Here is a 17,359-nt window from a genome sequence, read left to right as displayed (position 1 = left end):
AGGCCTGAAGCGGCTTCACACCTGTGGCTCAGAGTCAAAGTGGACGATCCCCCCCACACACAGTGGCCACGCGTACCTGGCTCTGGGGGGCATCTCCGGTTCGTCCTGAGAGTGGCACGGCTCTCGGCCTAGGGCGGAGAGGCCGCGTTCGGGAGGCCTCTGATGCTGAAGGAACAAGGGGCTGGGAAGGAGGAGGGCCTTTTCCTCATGGTCTTCTCCTTCCCAGCCCCTTCCTGGGGGGCAGGCCCACCCCCCTCACTGGCCACGTCGAGCTCCGTGGCCCGCTGCAGGGCCACCATGGGGAGACCAGTGCCCGGGGCCAGGCGGGCCAGAGGCTCAGGGCTGCTGGGATGGAAAAGGAGGAGCAGGTAACACTGGGGCTTTGTGCTTGGCTGGAACACAGTGGCTTCCCCGAAGAACTCACAGAAGGAAAGATCCCGGTCTCCGGCTCAAGGACGTTTTCCTAACTACGATTCCACAGAGAAGCCGGGAGAAGAAGGAACCAGACCCCACAGGACATCCCAATGGGGCTGCGGCCACGTCCAGGAGCCGTTTCCATGGTTAGGAAACAAGCCCAGAGGCGGCCGTCGATTCACAGTGGCCCACAGAGGGGCAGAAAGCAGGCCAGTCACAGATCACGTGGCACCTGAGCGTCCCCCGGGGAGGCCGAGACAGCACGGGGTCCCCGTCTCTGCATTCCTGAGGCTTCCGGGCAGTCACGGGGCCCGTAGCAGACACTCATGTCTGTTCCCTCCCCTCATCTCCCAGCAGGAGCCAGACTAGGGGTATAGTAAAGTTTTCACGTGGGGGGAAAACCCCACAAAAATGAAGACATAATTAAAAAGTCCTTTCCCTGAGGCCACTGCAGTCACACCCCCTCTAGGAAACGGAGCTCCTCCTTGCTCAAAGTCTGGAGAAGAGAGTGGTTCTAGGGACTGCAGGGAAAGAAAAGCATGACTGCATGCTGTCCAGAAACCCCAGACAACCCGGCAAGAAGGAATGAGCCAGCGTCTTCGCAAAGGCTAAGAACGAAACCAAACCAAAGCCGACGGGAACTCCTTGGTGTAAGCAGCAGCCCGAACTAGAGGGCGCGGCCCGAACTACAGAGCCGAGCAGGCAGCGAGGGGGGTCTGGCGCGGGGCCGAGCGGGCTGTCCCCACCGCGGGGGCGCAGGAACATAGGGATGCAGGGGCGCCGGGCAGGCCTGCTGCCTAGTGCGACGTGTATGCGGGGCTCCAGAGCCCCGACGGCGGGCTGGCTCGGCGGCTGGGAGGCAGTGCGTTGAAAGGCGTCGGCGACGAGGCAGTGAAATCTAGGGTGGAAAGAGTCGAAGTGAGTCACAGAGCAAATGGGAGAGCTCGGGTTCCTCAGGGATTCCTCAGTGCCAGAGCCACCATGGCCCCTGATGGAAGTGTCGGCTGCCCACCTCGGCCACACCCCCCCAACGCCCCAGACAGCCCCGGGCCAGCGGTGTGATGTCACCCAAGGGATGGGTGACAGCCGGACATGCAGAGAGGCCTGGAGGGTAAGCCCTGACCTCCCACAGCAGACCTATGGGAGAGAGCAAGTAGCGAGTCTCAGGACCACATGGAAGTGTCCACGGGTCCGCAGGGCATGCAGGGAGGAGGGCCTGTCCATCTGGGCAGGAACAGCTCCTTGGGCAGAGAAAGCTGCATGAACAAAGACTCCCATGTGAGCAGAAGAGTCTGGAGTGTTTAAGAGATAGTGCCAAAACTCCACAGTGGCTCCAACACACAGAGGGAGGGGTGCACTGGGAGACGGGGTTAGAAAAGGTGAGTGCCCGCTGCAAGCGTGGCTGGGGGACATTTGTGGTTCTAGGGGTCCAGGATGCATGCGGGATCTTGTCACCCAGGAAAATGCATCCATATACAAAACTGTTCTCGTCCAAAAAATTCAGATTCTTTGAAGCCTGGCCATGCCCCCTTAGGCTCAGTAGACACCTGTTCAGGGGAGAGAACCCTGTGATGGAACACAGAAGACATAAGGGCTGCCATGCGCCCTCATGGTCGGCACTGCACTTCTCACAGAGAGAAGTGTCCCCTGGAGCCATACAGGGTCACCAGACCTCAGAGTCACCAGAGACAACTGGACTACGAAGAGGAATGGCCCTCATGATTCTTCTCCCTCTGGGAGATCCGTCATCAGGACTGTCCAAACCCTCACCTCTGAATCAGCCGGCCCAACCCAGCTTAGAGCCCTCTGAGGCAGTCCCAGCAGCGGGGAGCCAGTCCCGGTGAACACAGTGGCAGAGACAGCTTCCTCCGGGCCACCAGCCCACTGCCCTGCACGGTTCTGCCTGGGGAAAGCTCTCCTCACCCAGGACCGGCATTCCCCCTCACCAGCTCTCCGATCTGCCTTCTGGGCCTCATACCTCAGCTGCCACTCTTGCCCAGGGCCAGAGCTTCTGAGACTTGGGGTTCAGGGTCCTGAAGTCCACTTCCTCCCTCAGGACCCCTCCCTCTCAGCCCCAGGCCTGCCTGACTGCATCCACGGGTGGGGGGGGAGCTACTCACAGTGGGGGCTGTGGTGAGGGCCAGCTCGGGGGGAGAGGGCTGGAGGTACGGTGAGCTCCCGGGGCGCGCAGATCGTGTGGTAGGCTGCAAGACCACGTGGCTGGTTAGAGTCAGGGTGGGGGGGTGCGGAGCAAGCCAGGACACATGAACGATGCGGCCCACCTCACCTATGATCATGACAGCGGTCCCAGCCAGCAGGGCAAAAAGCGTGAAGAACATTACTTGGTAGGAGTCCAGGAAGTGCTGGAAGAGGCTGGCTCCGTCTGCGAGCAATGGAAAGATACGTCACCAGAGCAACGCGCAGAGTTGCCTCGTGTCTGCGTGCGTGGCCAGAGGGTGAGCTGGCCTGTTCGAGGCCTGGGGCAGCATCTGGTCCTGTGGGGCGCATGCCCCGGTGCTCCGTCCTATTCCATCCTCAGCCACTTGAACTGACCCAGTTCTACCCGAGGCCCCGCTTCCTTGGAGGTGGTCTCAGTTTCCATACCCATTCCGAGGAAGAACAGACCTGTCTGGGGGAGTCGGAGGGCGGGGGCTGCCCGGGAGGCAGCCATGCTGCCAGGGAAGGCAAGGCAGTGTTGAAAATGTCAAGCCATGAACTGCACTGCTCATGACAATAGAAGTCAGGGTTGGGCAAGGCATTGGACAGGGATATTGCCCCTCTCAGAACTGAGGCCCATGCACCAAGGGAGCCCAGTATCAGCCGCTCCAAAGCCACCCTTCCTCTGGGGCCCCACCTCGCGGTGGCCTAGACTGTCACTTCCTCTTCCATTTCCCTCTGCCTCATCCTGCACCCTCCCTCCCTCTCACTGGGCTGTCCTGTCAGGACACATCCCTGATTGGCAGGAAGGAGGTGGTGGCCTCTTCAAGGGCCCTTGACATTGGTCCCACCCCTTCAGTCTGCTCCCAGCCACACCTGACCAGGCCACCTCCCTGCTCTCAAGAAAAAGCCCGAGCCCCCGGCCTGGCATTCAAGGCTCCTCATGGCCCAGCCCCTCATCATGCACATCACCCCAGGGTCCTTCTGACTGCATTGCCCTCCTCCTGGCCACTCCTCCTTCCAGACGTGGTGTAAGCAGCCCCTTTGAACTGCACCCTCAAGCCATCAGAGGTAAAATTACCCCCTCTGTGCACCTCCCACTTCTTAAGCCACATCTTTAGAATCTTTCCTTTCTTACTGTGTTTATCACCCATGCCCTATTTGAGGTGGGGGGCTTCTCGGGCCTCTGCCCAGCACAGGGGCTGGCATACAGCAGGTGCTAATAATGACCACAGAATCAATGAATCGTCCATTACTGAATACCTAGTGTGTGTTAGGTAGGTCCTGGTCTAAGCGCTGTCCCCACCAACAGTACTTAGCTTCTAGCTGGGGAAGACCAGTGGAAATCATAGTCAATTGTATTAATTGTTCTGTAGGCTGACAGTTGAGAATAGTGCTATGGAAGAAGGAAAAGGGTTTGAGTGGAAGTAAGGTCCAAAGTTTCCTGCCATACGAGCAGAGAAGGTTTGAGGGAAGGTTGGTTTGATGGAGGTGGGGTGTTGGCTAAGGGGCTGTGTGGGGGCAAGGCACCCTGGGCAGAGGGAACAGTGAATGCCAAGGACTTAGCCGGGGCCGCGCATGGCCCCAAACAGGAAGACGGCCAGCGTGGCTGCAGCAAGGTGCTGAAGGGGGACGAGCATAACGGGGTCGGGAAGGCAGATTATGTGGGGCCTGTCGAGACGCTGGAGAGACTTGGGCTTTACCTCCTGAGGGAGGTGGGAGCTATAGCAGAGGGCTGAGCGGAGGAGGGGCACCATCTAGTCACATTTCAACAGGATCCCTCTGGCTGCTGTGTTGAGAACAGGCAGGGGAGCGAGGTGCACACGGCTGCTCGAATGAGTGATGTTTGCTTTGCGCGGTGTTCTGCGTTTCTGAGTTGTCCAGTTCTCGATGCCCTCAGGTTCCCACAAACAGCCGAGAACACCCAGCCCAGCCCTCCTCACCCAGGTCCATCCCAGCCGTGTCCCAGCCCGTGACTCACGAGGACTGGGCCCTCGGCGATCCATCACAAAGGCCACGGTGACTGGAATGGTGATGGCCTGGTTCGTCAGGGGGCTGGAGAAGGTCAGGGCGGTGGACAGTGGCCCCTGGCTGCCGGCTGCGGGATCTGAGATGCCGACTGTGTAGGTGATGAAGCTGGGGAGCCCCAAAGACTTCTCCTTCTCAAAGGCCAGCACGGCTGGGGACCCCGATTTCACCTGGGAGAGACATCAGAGCTGGAGAGAAGCACCCCCCGCTTCTGCCTGACATGCTGTGCTTCCCACCCAGGCCTGAAGGCCAAGGGTGGAGACCCCTCCCCAGGCCCACTTCCTAGGAAGGTGATGATGCCTGGGTACTTCTAACTGACAACGTGAAATCTGCAAAGTCAGGCAAGGAGCACAGTGTCTATACTTGGAGTGTTTTTAAGGAAAGGACAAATCAATATCATTGAATTCTAATCAAGTGCTCCTTAAAGAAATGCTAAACTAACATGAACTATCACTAAACGCCAACTTTCCAAGGGAACAGCCTGGAGCTCTGTGAATGGCCGATCGCCAGCAGCTCAACCCCAGGGCCTGGCAGACCCTCCGTCACCAGCAATGAATTCACCCTGTCTCGCTCCAAGAATGTTCAGCCACATTCACTGCAGCGAGACAAGGGATGAAGCAAACAGAGGAACCAAAACCCCCTTCGCCACGTCACCCCAGATCTCCTTCCAGCTTGCATTTAGCAGATGGGGACACCGAGGCCCAGGGCCGGGGACCTGTCCGCAGGTGTGCAGGCGTCAGTGATAGGTCAGGGAGTAGAGCTTTCTTCCTCCTGCCCATGTCAGTGCGTGTTCCTGCACTGATCTCATTCACTGAACATACTGAACGTTCACGGAGCACCTACTGCACGCTGGGGAGCCCTAGGCTAAGCACCAGCCTCGCATACTCAACGCCTGCTTGGGGGAGACTAGCAGAAATCACAGTCATTCATACAATGATACAGGCTCACGCAGCACGGTAGTGCTGTGGGAAGAAAGAAAAGGATAAGGCGTATTTACATTTTTTTTTTTTAATTTTTAATTTTAAAGAGAGGTGGTGCAGACCTCCACGTTCCACCGGGCCTCCCTGCCTCCTGGTCCTCTCCAAGGCCCCCGGCTCGTGCGTAGATGCCACTGACCCTCCAGGTTCTCGAGAATCTCCGTGGCACCGAAGACCTTGACCTCGGAGCTGGTATAGTGGTTGCTCAAAAGGATTTCGGCCTGGTCGGTGTACAGCCCCGGGCTGAAGGGCACCTCGGCGCCCACGTGCTCTCCGGGGACGCGGCTGCCCGCGATGGATGCGGTGACCAGCAGTGGCGTCTTCTTCATGCTGAGGTGCCTCAGCTGTGTGTCCGTCAGCCTGTGCATCGTGACCGAGCAGAGGTACCGGCCTGCGGAGACAAGGGTGACTCACGCGGTCCCTCTCTCGCCCATGCCCTGATGCTACACTTTCTCCTGGCTTTTCTAACTGGACAACTCCCGCTCATCCTTCAGAGCCCAGGTGAGGCAGCACCCCCTCTGGAACCCTCTAGGGACCTCCCTCCTCGGTACCCCTGGTCCAGCTTGGACACCCTTTCTATAACCTGCACCCTCGCTCCCTTCTCAGAATGCTCTGTTCACCAGATCCCCATCGCCCTGATGTTCCCTGGGGTGGAAAGGCGTGGGCCAGCTCTGCACCTCAGGACCCAGCCACCCTGGCTCAGAGGGATGGTGGGTAAATGATAACAGATACCACGACCTGATGCTGGGCTACGGGCCGGCGGGGGCTGACTCCCAGGATGACTTATGGCCCCAGATACAGCAGAAAGTTCTGGGAGGGCATGGATCAGAATTATTTTGGTACCTGTTGGATGCTCTGTGCCTGCCCTGAGTAGACAAACGATTTAAATGGACACTGTCGAGTGGGGCCCGGGAGAGCCCCCCAGCCTAGAACCAGGATGCCTATGCTGCAGTCCGTGCTGTGCCCATGCCAGCCAAGCACCCCTCGGTGAGTCGGCCTCCATGCTGGCCCAGTTTCCCTCGATCAAGTGGGAATAACATCGCAGCGCTCATGGGGCCACATTTGCGAGTAAAGAGGGCCCGGGACCCCCAGACGCCTGCTCCGCGCCAAGCCCCGCGCTTCGGCCCATGCACGACATGCCCTGAGGACGTACCTCCTGCCTCTTAGGCAGCGGCCTGGGCGCTGACCCGAGCCATGGGGAGCGGCAGGCTGGGCTTAGGGCCCGGCGTCGTGCTGTGGCTAAGTCCTCCTAATTAAGACCGGGCTGCATGTTCTTGGAAGGAACTGAAAACCGAGCCAAATGCTCATCAACAGTCATCATCATAATGACACTGGCAGCTACGACTGAGGGCTCAATAGGAGAGTGTGCTGGGCACGGTGCTCAGCAGGTTGCAGGGACTGCCTACCGAACCCTTGAAGTGCCCCAGGAGGGCCCCCGTCTTCTCAGGGTGCGTCAGGAACACTCAGCATCACTTGGCCAGCATGCTGGGGGCCAGGCAGTCACTCCAACCCCAGGGCACCAGCCTTCAGCTCCACGGGCCGTGGAACGGTGATATGCAGACACGCTGCACGGCCCCTGACTAGTCAACCAGGACCCTTCCAGACATCACTTGTTTGCACCGCTCAGCCCTGTCATGCGGGCAGGGCAAAGCAAGGCACCATCCTGCCCAGTTCACAGAGCCTCAACACCCACTGGCTCTGGGCCTCGAAGCCAGCTTTTCCAACTTGGAAATGCGTCCTTCCTGCTGTGTGGAGGGGGCCGTGCAGGACAGCCATCACCCAGCACAGGCCTGCCAACCTCTCCCGGTGGCCGAAAGGGGCCAGCGGCCAGAGGGGTGGCATTAGTCCCCGGGCTGCGCTCCTGACGGACAAGGCCCCTCCGTGCAGAGGGACGGTGCACCAAACACACCCAAAGGAGCCAGTTTTCCCATTAGAACCCTTGCGAACTTACCCAGAGTAGCGTCAAATCCTGGCTCTGCCGTGAAAACATCGCGTGCTGGGAAATCGAAGAAGTCTTGCTTGAACTGGAGCTGGCAGCTGAGGAGGGATTCTGGGTGCAGAGTCTCAATGATTTCCATCTGGGCGGGGGAGCACTCACCTGGAGACGGGAAAGGGGTGAGAAGGGTGTGGCCCAGGCCCACTCGGGCCTCTACACCTGCCCGCAGAGCCCCAAAGTGAGGAAGTGAGAGCAGGCCACACACAGGCTCCGGGGGGAGAGGGGATGAAAAATGACACACATGGGGCTCCCAGGGCTGCCCCAAGCTTCATGATGCCGCCACAGTTTAAAAAAGCTGAGGACAATTCTAGGGAAGAGGAGAGTCATTCTGAATCGTGGGCAATTTCAGATCTGAATTTGTTCTCTGTGCAAGAACCTGCATCCAGCAGCCCAGCAGATGGGCCGGGCCCACTAATGCACGTCGTCTGTTCCTGTCAGCAGCAGGAAATGGGCAATTCATTTCTGGACATTGGGAGGGCAACAGTTCCCCACTAATACACTGAGTATCATTTCGGCAACTGCACGGTGCCGTGCCCGTGCACTGAGGTAGGAAAACAGAGGTTACTGGATGCAGTAAAGCGGCCTCATCCATCAGCACGAGAGCAGCCGTATTTAATTCTGCCAGTTAAGTGGCTAAAAAAAAAGAGAAGAAAACCAACCAAAAAACAGCCCGTATTGATGTATTTATCTCTGACAGCTGCTGTCCAGGGCAGTCATGGGCAGGACACAGGGTCGAATGTTCTATGCATGACTTGGAAGACGTAATTACAAAAATCAGAATCAGCAGTGAGGTCTGCTAAGTCATTATTTTCTGGGATTAGTGGGGGTAAAGTGTGGCTTGCTTTACTCGGGTGCCCCAGGGCTGAAGCTCAGACACAGGCCATTTCTGGGTGCCGGGCTCTTTCGGGAAGATCTCTTTTCTAAAACGCTGGAAGGAACGGGCCAGCGGGGGTCTAAATGCTCTCTGGCTTTGGCGAGAGTTGGAGTAGGAGAAGCAGACAAAACCGCAGCAGAGTGCCTGAGCCCAGCGGGGCCCCTTCCCAGACCAAGCAAGCCCCTCCCTCTCTACCTCTCAGGTTAGAGCTTCTGTCTCCCACGGTGACGGTCACCTTGGAGGCCTCCTGGAAGCTGGTCTGGCCTGGGTGGACGGAACGGGCCACGATCCTCTGAGGGACACCAATCACTATCTGGGGAGGGAGCCGAGGCAGCTGCACTGAGCACCGACCATGTGTGGGCTCCACACCAGGCATTTTCTCGGCCTCACCCTGCTGCCTGTAATGAGGCACGGCCCATTGCACAGGGGACAAAACTGAGGCTCGACATCTGAAAGACTTGCCCAGAGGTGGCGGAGCTGGGGTCAGACCCCGGGCCGGACTCTGCAGCCTTGCCCTCTCCCTCTGAACAGGCTGCTTTTCCCGAACAGCAGAGCAAGAGCTGAACAGCAGCCTGAATTCATTCAACGGTTTGGGGTGGGCTGCAGAGTTTGGCTCCTGTGATGGTTGCGATCGCTTCTCTGCTCATCAGTTTGGTTTAATTAGTCTTTCGGCAAAGAGAGAAGGCACTGTTTTACTTTACTGTCATTTATTCAAAATAAATCACCCTGACTATAATGCAACTCGCACAGCCTGGGTAGAGAAGGCCCCCCCAGACTCAAGGCTTCCCAGATTTTTCCCTGCCCATCCCCTTCGCTCATCCTGCACTGCCCACACCCAAATCCCCCAGCTCTGTGTCTTTCTTAAGCTCCCAACCTCCTCTGCAGAGCCTGACCCCACCAGCCCTTGCAAGCCCAGCTCCTATCATCCCGTCTGGCTAGAAGGCTGTCTATCCACCGCCGGCCAGGCACTCAGCACTTCCTGCCTCCCACAGATCTGATTTCTACCAGAACGTGATCTCCAGGACAGCAGGGATGGGGTCTCGCTCTTCCCCAAAGTCCACGCAGCTCCCAGGGCCATGGCTGATACAGAACTTAAGCAGGCCTACGGGCTGGCCCTCTTGCCTCCAGACTCACTGGAAGGTGCCTGCTCTCCTGCCCTAGCTCTTCCCATCCTCTCCTGGACTCCTGCACACCACGCTACCGTCTTCTCCCCACTCCCTCTCCCCCCTCCTCCACACCTTGCGGAGGGGCCCAAGGCCTTGCCCCTCTCCCCACCTGCTCTGTTATGCTCTGCATATTCCCATCCACTCTCAGGTCTTCCGGAACCATTTCTGTCCTTAGACCCCCTCCCCATCTCCAGCTTTCTGCCCTGGACCTCCAGAAACACCTGATGCCTCACCACCAGCCCCACATAGAGGAGCTGAAACCACCTCAAGCTGGCTGTGTCTCAACTCACTCATCTTCCACCCATGCTGGCCCCTCCTTCTGCAACCCCCGCCATCGTCAGGGTAAAGGACCAACATCCACCTTGTCACCCAAGCCAGACCCCAGGGGAGTCATCCTCAAAGCCTCTTTCTCCCTCCACCCCTACTTCCAAATGGTCGCCAAGCTCCAGCGACCCTCCTTCCTCAATCTCCCCCAAACCCACCCTCAGTTTCTGGCCACCCAATGGTGCCAGCCAAGGGCCCATCCTCAGCCCCCTGGCTGGCTACCCTGCAGCTCCTCCCCCTCCCTCGAGCTCCTAGACTCTGCCAGGCACCGGGACCCGTTCCAAACCTCACCTCTGATCTACATCACCCTCTACTTAAAAAAAAAAAAATTCCTCGATGAATCCCTCCTGGGTTTGGCATAAGCTTCCACCTCCTTGCTCTGGAATAGGAACAGCTGCAGCTGATGCCTACTGAACACGTGCTGAGTGCCACTCTAAGTGCTTCACATATGTGAACACTGCTAATCCTTCCAACACTCTTCTTTCCATTTTACAGACAGGAAAACCAAGGCACAGAGAGGGCAAGTAACTTACCTGAAGCCACACAGCCTCTCCGTGGCCCAGCTGGGATGGGAACCCAGGGTAGATCACAACTGCAATGCCCGCCTCCACTCCCCCCACCCCCCAACTGCCTAGGTTCCGGCCATCAGGGCTGGGCTCTCGAGCCCAGCACACTTTTGCCTACGCCATGCTCTCTCATCCAGCCCCCCACTGCCCCAGCCCCTGCCCACTCTCGGCGGCCGCTCCCGGGAGAACATAGCTTCACCAGTCACCAGGTGCCCCCTAACTGGGATCGGCCCACCCACCGCACAGCCCCAGCACTAAATACGCGAGCTATTAGGTTAAACTGCTGGATTCGATCACGTGCGCACTGGCTCTAAAATGAGACACATTTGGAATGCAGCCAAACGTTGCTCATTGATTCATTCTCGGCTGGAGATAAATAGAACGGTTTTGTTCGCCTCCAGAAAGACTCAAGAGGTGACTTGCCGGGGAGGCTTAACTTTGCTGGTGACGCCAAATCGCCACGCTGGTCCGCCCCCGCCGAGACTCCTGGGGAGACACCCACGGGGGACGTTCCGGCCCTTCCACCAGATGCATGGGAGCTGGGGGGGGGCAGCAACGCCAGGACATCAGCCCTTGTCATGGCACCATTTTGAAAGTGGGGAGGTGGGGGCCTGTGCAGAAAAGGGAGCTGGTTCCAATCCCAGAGGCAGTGGGTAGCGGAACCCAGACCCATGACTCCGGATCCCGACCACTAGCAAGCTGCTAGTGCTTCTTTTCTCGAGAAAAGCGAGTCATTCAGTACAGAAAGCTAAGGGATTCACCCCAAGAGGGTCAGCCACGTATGGCCCGAAGCCCCACCTCCTTATAGGTCCTCAGGTGCCCAGCAACCTCGTAGTAAACGGTCACAGATCCCGCCTCTCGGGCCACAGCCACGCCCGTCCTGGGGTCGATGTGGAGGACGCTGCTGGCTGAGGAGCTCCAGGTTCCAGAGAGGCCTGGGAGAGGAAGCCCTGGCTGTCACTCACCATTCCCACATCCGATACTGCGGCCAAACCCTGTCACCTGGGTGACCGTGCCAGCCTCCTGGCGGCCCCGGCCACCCCCATGCTCCACACTGCTGTCCCGGGGGCCCACTCATCACCTTCAGAGTAGAAGCCATCCCGTGGTTTCGACACCGTGGTTCAGGCCCGCTCTCCCCCAGGCTCCTGGCTGCGGCCCCCTGGGGCCACCTGCAGGCCTAGCGCACCAGCTCNCCCCCCCCCCCCCGCGCAGAGTGAACCTCCCGCCCTCCCTTCTCTCCAGTGCCTCCCTGCTTAGAATCTCCTGACCATTCCCTTGTCCTGGGATGACTGGGGAGCTGGCCCTCCCCACAGGACCACCGCTGCCCACCCCCAACTGTTGATCAATCCCTTTTTAGCAAACAAAGCAGGAGTCAGGCTCGAGAGCGGGTGCTGGACAGCATTTCGTAGTTAAAAGCCAGTCACATTATAGAATATATACCACATTCTATTTCTGGCAAATTAGATTTGTTTTTCTTGAAGGGCAGCGTGGAACTTCCTTTTAAGATGAATTTAATTAGGTAAAAAAAATAGGGAGTCAATTTGAAAAAAAACCAAAAAAACCAAGTGATGCTGGTCATGGATATACAGGTGGCGCGGGAGCGGCCGGAATCTGGAAATCGCTGGGCCCAGTAGCTCCTCTTCTCCTGCATGTGCACTGGATACACGCGGCCCAGCACGGTAACCACGCGCGAAATGCATGCAAATGAAACAGGTAGCTCCGCCCTCGCGTTAGCCACGTTTCGGGGGTTGATCCTGAGTGCCCCCCGTGTTAGACAGCAGATACAGGAGGGCTCCACGGTGGCAGAAACTTCTACCAGACCTCGCTACATGAGGGTAGGGGCTGGCAAGCTTGCTCCGTAAAGGGCCAGATGGTACACGTGTCGGGCTGCGGGGACCCAAAGGTCTCTCTGATGCCACCGCTTGAGCTGGCAGTCGCAGGGTAAACACGGCCACTGACAGCACGTGAATGAACGGGGGCGGCAGAGTTCTAATGCAATCGTGTTTGCAAAAAGAGACAGCAGCTGGATTTGGCCTGTAGGGTTCTGACGCCTGCTCTTGAACGTCCAAGAGCTCTGCTTGTCTTATCCTCACGACGGGAGCCCGCTCCCATCTTTGGGACTGCCCTGGACTCAGAAGGGCTCCCCGGGCCGTAGCCACCTCTCTTACCTTCCAGGCCGACCAGGACCGTGGCCAGACAGAGGACATCCCCCACCACCATCGCTCCAGACAGCTCGGGGGAGATGGCTTGTTGCACGGGCAGTGGGACGAAGTCGGAGAGGCCCACGTGCTCCGCGTCCCACACGCTGAGCAGCGTCAGGCCAACGCTGACGGTGCGCACGACGCACGTGTTGTTGGTGGCGCCCTTCCCGATCTGCACAAACTCGTCTCTAGGCACAGGACGGGGAGGCAGGCTCTCAGTCTCAGGGAAGAGGCGCCCGACTCCGGAGGGAGAAACACCCTGGGTCCCCTGCCTGGTGAAGCTTCTTGCTGACTGCGGCCCCCCATGTCCCTCCGGCTCGAGTTTACCAAGCAGCTGCCGCAGATCTGGGGCCACCGCAGGCCACACAAACCTGACCTCCTCTCCTCTTCCCCGGGAGGAGCCCATGGCCCACAGCTGGGGTGGCCCGGAGCACATCCCCCCCCCCCCGCCCATGTTCTAGAAGGGAAGGCTGAGGCCAGAGGGCAAGGTAAGCTTCAAAGTGCTTGCCAGTCCCTTCCCGACAGTGAACTGGGACATTCTTGGGAGGCATGACCTCTGCCCCCTGCCTCCTCTGTAAAATGGTGATGAGAACGTACCCGTGTCCCAGGCTCGACGTAAGCGTGAATGAAACCAGGTCAGTGGCTGTAAAGCACTGAGACCAGCGGCCGGCACGCGGCAAGTGCACAGTCAACACCAGGCCTAGACTGGCTGTCCTGAGGGCCATCCCTTTCCTCCAGCATACCTTCTGAACCCTGAGCCCTGACTGGTCTCCAGGAGAGGTGCTCCCACCACAAAAAGGCCAGCAGGACTTCTCTGGGGTAGCTGAGGCGGTGGGAGGACCCACCTCCACTTCCTCCAGGGAAGCCTAGGTCCCAGACGGATGCATGGCCCATAGCACGTGCACAGAGCTCCACAGTTTGCCAGAGGCCTTCGAGACTATGGTCTCAGTTGGCGGCCCTGAGGACGAGGCAGGTTCCCCACACGACAGGTGTGGAGACAGAGGCCTGGAGAGGTGAGCTGCCTTGCCTGGGAAGGGCCCACAAAGGGCAGAGCTGGGGCTCAAACTGGGTCTAACTCCAAACCCTGGTCCTTCTACCATGCTACGTCCCCTGTGCCTGGCCCTGGGTATGTGAGCAATAGGGGACATGTGTGTTGCAGGCCTGTGGGGAGGCCAACCTGCAATGGTCACCCGCACCTGGATACAATCATCTGTCCCCCACACTCCCTAGAACCCCTGCCCAAGCTGTCCTCCTTTCTCCTCTGCCTGATGCCTCTCTCTCCTGCTCTTAGCTGCTCTGCATGCCCCTGGGGCAGCGGCTCTCAAGCTTTAGAATTGCCTGGAGGCCTCCTTAAAACCCAGATTGTTGGGTCCTGTGAACGTGCATTTCTAAGGGCTCCCATGTGCTGCTGGCGCTGCTGGTCTGGGGACCACGCTTTGAGACTCACTGCTCCAGCAGCCCCAGTCAGAGATTTCGGCAGGCCCAAACTGAGGCCACAGCTCTCTTCCTGCTCTGGAGCGTGCCCTCTCTCCTCACCTGAGGCCCGCGGCTGCAGCTGTATTTCGAAAGAGTCAGCCAAAATGAATTGCAGGTGGAGCCAGATGGTACCTGGTCTTCAAACCCCACTTCCTGGCTGTGTGACCCCGGGCAAGTGGTTTGACCTCTCTGGGCCTCTACAAATGAGCTACAGTGTGGCGTCAGTGAGGCTTAGTGGCTGCAGTGAACGTCAGACTCCTTGCTCACCAGCACCAGAGCCCTGGAAGGTGTGCACCTGGAGGGGTGACCAACTTCTATACAGTCTGTGACCAACGATGTGCATCTACTGATCGCAGAGCCTGTGCAATGGCCCGGATGGCTGTCCCCCCTGCCGTGGGCTTTCACAGGTACACAGAAGTCTTACCACAGGGCCTCTAACCACAAACCCCGACACCTGTGTCTCGCTTCCTGCTCACCGGGGGACATCAGTGACAGCTTCCTGCCACATAGTCATAAAGGCTCTGGGCCACGCTTTCCCCTCACTCCTGCCTCCTGACCGAGCCCAGGGCTTCCCCCTGAGACCCTACAAGTGTGGCACGTCCCTCCTCTTGGTGACTGCAAGCTCTCCTTTCAGTGGCACTAGAGTGTCCAGTTGCCATCCAGGTACGACTGAGGCATGCCTTCCCCTGAGAAATGAGCGTCACCCACACCCTACCTGTTGGTTGCAAAGCTGAGGACCGAGTTGTGAGCGTGGAAGATATCTCCGGAGTTGTCATGGAAGTGGACCGTGAAGGTCACAGTCATTCCCAAAGGCAGGGCTGCCAGAGCCTCCTTGTTCCGGGTGTGCAGGGCGGGGCTCATGGAGATCCTCAGGTAAGAAACCGGAGACACCTGAGGACAGAGCAGGTGTGGTGGTGGCCGTGCTGGGAACCAGCCTCCCCAGGACGAAACACCTGCCCCCAGCCAGTAACCCCCCTAGGGAAGGACTGGGGGCTGGATCGACTAGGGGGTCACGGAAAGAGGAAAAGCCTTGGTCTCCTGAGCGTCCCAACCTAGTGACAAGATTCCTGCCTTCCCGCACAGCGGGCCGGCCTGACGAAAACAAAACCCAATCTACAAGAGTCAAAGCCCATGACTTTGAAAAATTAGATCATTATTCACATTTGCAAAAATACCCTGGGCTTTGCATGTTGGGTTTCTGCGGGCGCTGAAGTGGAAGCAATGCCCGCTTGGGCTGCAGAGGAGGCATTCACGGGGCCACTGGGAGCCTGCAGGTGCGCCAGGGAAAGCAGGACGGGGAGGAGGGAACCCGAGCTCCAGAGATGTGGCCTCGGTCCCCTCACTCCAAGTAAATCTGTCCTGGCCAGAATGTTCGCCCCCTCAAAAGACCTAATTTCTGGGATAAAGATCAGTGAGCGCAGTGACAGGTACACAGCTGGTGCTCAATACATATTAGCTGAAATAGGGTGAGCAGGGAGTCACTTCCACTTACTCAAACAGTAGAGCGAAGGGTTCCCTGCAAGGCTCCCACCTTGACGCAAAAAGGCAGTAATTAAGGAAGCAGGTCTGTGACCCAGGCAAAATCTTAAACTCAAAGTCACGCATGTCGTCTGTCACTCAGGATTCAGCATGTGGCTAGGAGGGGGTGCAGGAGGGGAATTTGGGGCACCCGACCCAAGGCCGCCCAAGGAGAATGTCCCTAGCACAAAGGAGCATGGAATGGCAGGGGGCCATGGGAACAATTGTGATGAGGCCGGGGGACCCAAACCCGAGCCCGGCCCATGTGGGTTAGGGCCCAGACCCAGCCTCGCAGCCACCGAGACTGACTCACTTCCACTGTGAGTCTCAGTTTCCTCGCCTGTAAAACGGGTCACTGAATTCTCCACATTGCCACACGTGTACATAACGCAATGATTTCTGTGCCGGGTGTCCAGCACACGCCGTCAATGTTGTGGGCACTGGCCATGCTCCACGCACCGCTGCCCCGTCAGGACACAGGGTGCCAGTCCCAGCAAATCACAGGCCTCGCTGGGCCTTGGTTTCCCCTCCCTGAAACAAGGCCACGGCAATCAATAACCTCCATGGAAACTCGGCTCTGACATCCAGAAGATGCTATAGCTTTTCCTCCAGGACCTTTGCCCCCAGGTTATTCTCCAGTAAATTCTTCCGTACAATTTCTCAGCTGGAAGGTGAATAGATCCCTTTTACACCTGCGAGGGGGAGTTTTTACCTCGACACTATTACTCCAAAAAGGAGGAGAACACGATCCTACCTTTACAGCGAAGATGATGGTTTGGTTGGCCCCGAAAGGCTCTTGGGCAGTCACTTCGATTGTGGACGTCCCGATCACGGACCCTGACATCAGGAAGCCTTTCTCGTCCACGTGCACCACAGGAACCTTCTCCGGCCCATCCAGCACGCGGTAGGTCAGAGATGCTGCACCATCCCTTTGGAAAACAGACCCAGTTCTTCAGAGGTCCCAGCGAGGGGCCCTGCGTCCCTGCCCTGAGATGCAGCCGTCTGGGCTTCCCGAGGGCTCCAGGGAGAAGGAAAAGGCCTGATCCTGGCCCCGTCGTGCATTAGGGCCTGGGTGGGCAGCCTGACTACAGCCTGCTCAGTCACCCACGGGACACCTAATGTGGGAAACTGACGTTTTCAAGGAGAGTGCTGCTTCTGGGAGAAAAGACTGAGGTCTGAGCTTCTCTCACCCCGTGCTCGGGATGTTTGCTGTAAAAGATTGTTTCTGGGGCAAACTATTTCGCATTTACTGACATAAGGCAGCCTGGCACGGTGCGAAGAGGACAGGGCCCTGACTGAGCAGAGTCCCAACGCCCCGCAGACAGCTGCGTGCCTTGAGGCACCTCATGTCTCCTCTCTTGGCCTCTGTTTCCCCAACTGCGAAAGGGAAGCACTGGTCTTGCCCTGTCCTATTTCCAAGGGCAGGGAACGGGATGAAAATGGGCTACTTGCTCAGAAAATGGTTCGTAAAGCTGCTAATGACCTGCACTGGGTAGAAGACAAATTCCACGGTGTTTTATGCTCTCTTTCACGTTTACGATATAATAAACAACAGGAAGGAAAAGCGTTCAGCCCCAGGGCTAGCCCCTCACCTCGCGTTTTGCGCACAGCCCTACAGACCCTGTGCAGACCACGTGAAATAAATGTTACTGCCTCTGCTTC

At 58.1% G+C, this 17,359-nt stretch overlaps 1 protein-coding gene across 3 annotated transcripts in view; it reads right to left on the bottom strand.

The window, feature by feature from the left end:
• Positions 1–6: 6 nt before the first annotated feature.
• Positions 7–17,359, bottom strand: part of NUP210 (nucleoporin 210) — a 97,702-nt gene continuing 80,349 nt past the window's right edge. For all 3 annotated transcript variants that reach the window (XM_034658849.1, XM_034658848.1, XM_034658847.1), the window contains exons 30-40: positions 16,452–16,626; positions 14,895–15,070; positions 12,671–12,891; positions 11,301–11,437; positions 8,642–8,759; positions 7,528–7,674; positions 5,716–5,967; positions 4,553–4,768; positions 2,702–2,797; positions 2,535–2,618; positions 7–1,312 (exon numbers count right to left, since the gene is read on the bottom strand). In XM_034658849.1, the coding sequence (XP_034514740.1) occupies positions 1,212–1,312; positions 2,535–2,618; positions 2,702–2,797; positions 4,553–4,768; positions 5,716–5,967; positions 7,528–7,674; positions 8,642–8,759; positions 11,301–11,437; positions 12,671–12,891; positions 14,895–15,070; positions 16,452–16,626 (1,723 nt within the window). In that variant the 3' untranslated portion in view covers positions 7–1,211. The remainder of the gene's footprint in view (positions 1,313–2,534; positions 2,619–2,701; positions 2,798–4,552; positions 4,769–5,715; positions 5,968–7,527; positions 7,675–8,641; positions 8,760–11,300; positions 11,438–12,670; positions 12,892–14,894; positions 15,071–16,451; positions 16,627–17,359) is intronic.

The sequence above is a fragment of the Ailuropoda melanoleuca genome, chromosome 4 (assembly GCF_002007445.2).
Source record: "Ailuropoda melanoleuca isolate Jingjing chromosome 4, ASM200744v2, whole genome shotgun sequence".
Classification (NCBI taxonomy): Eukaryota; Metazoa; Chordata; class Mammalia; order Carnivora; family Ursidae; genus Ailuropoda; species Ailuropoda melanoleuca.
This window is presented reverse-complemented; position numbering and strand designations above follow the sequence as displayed.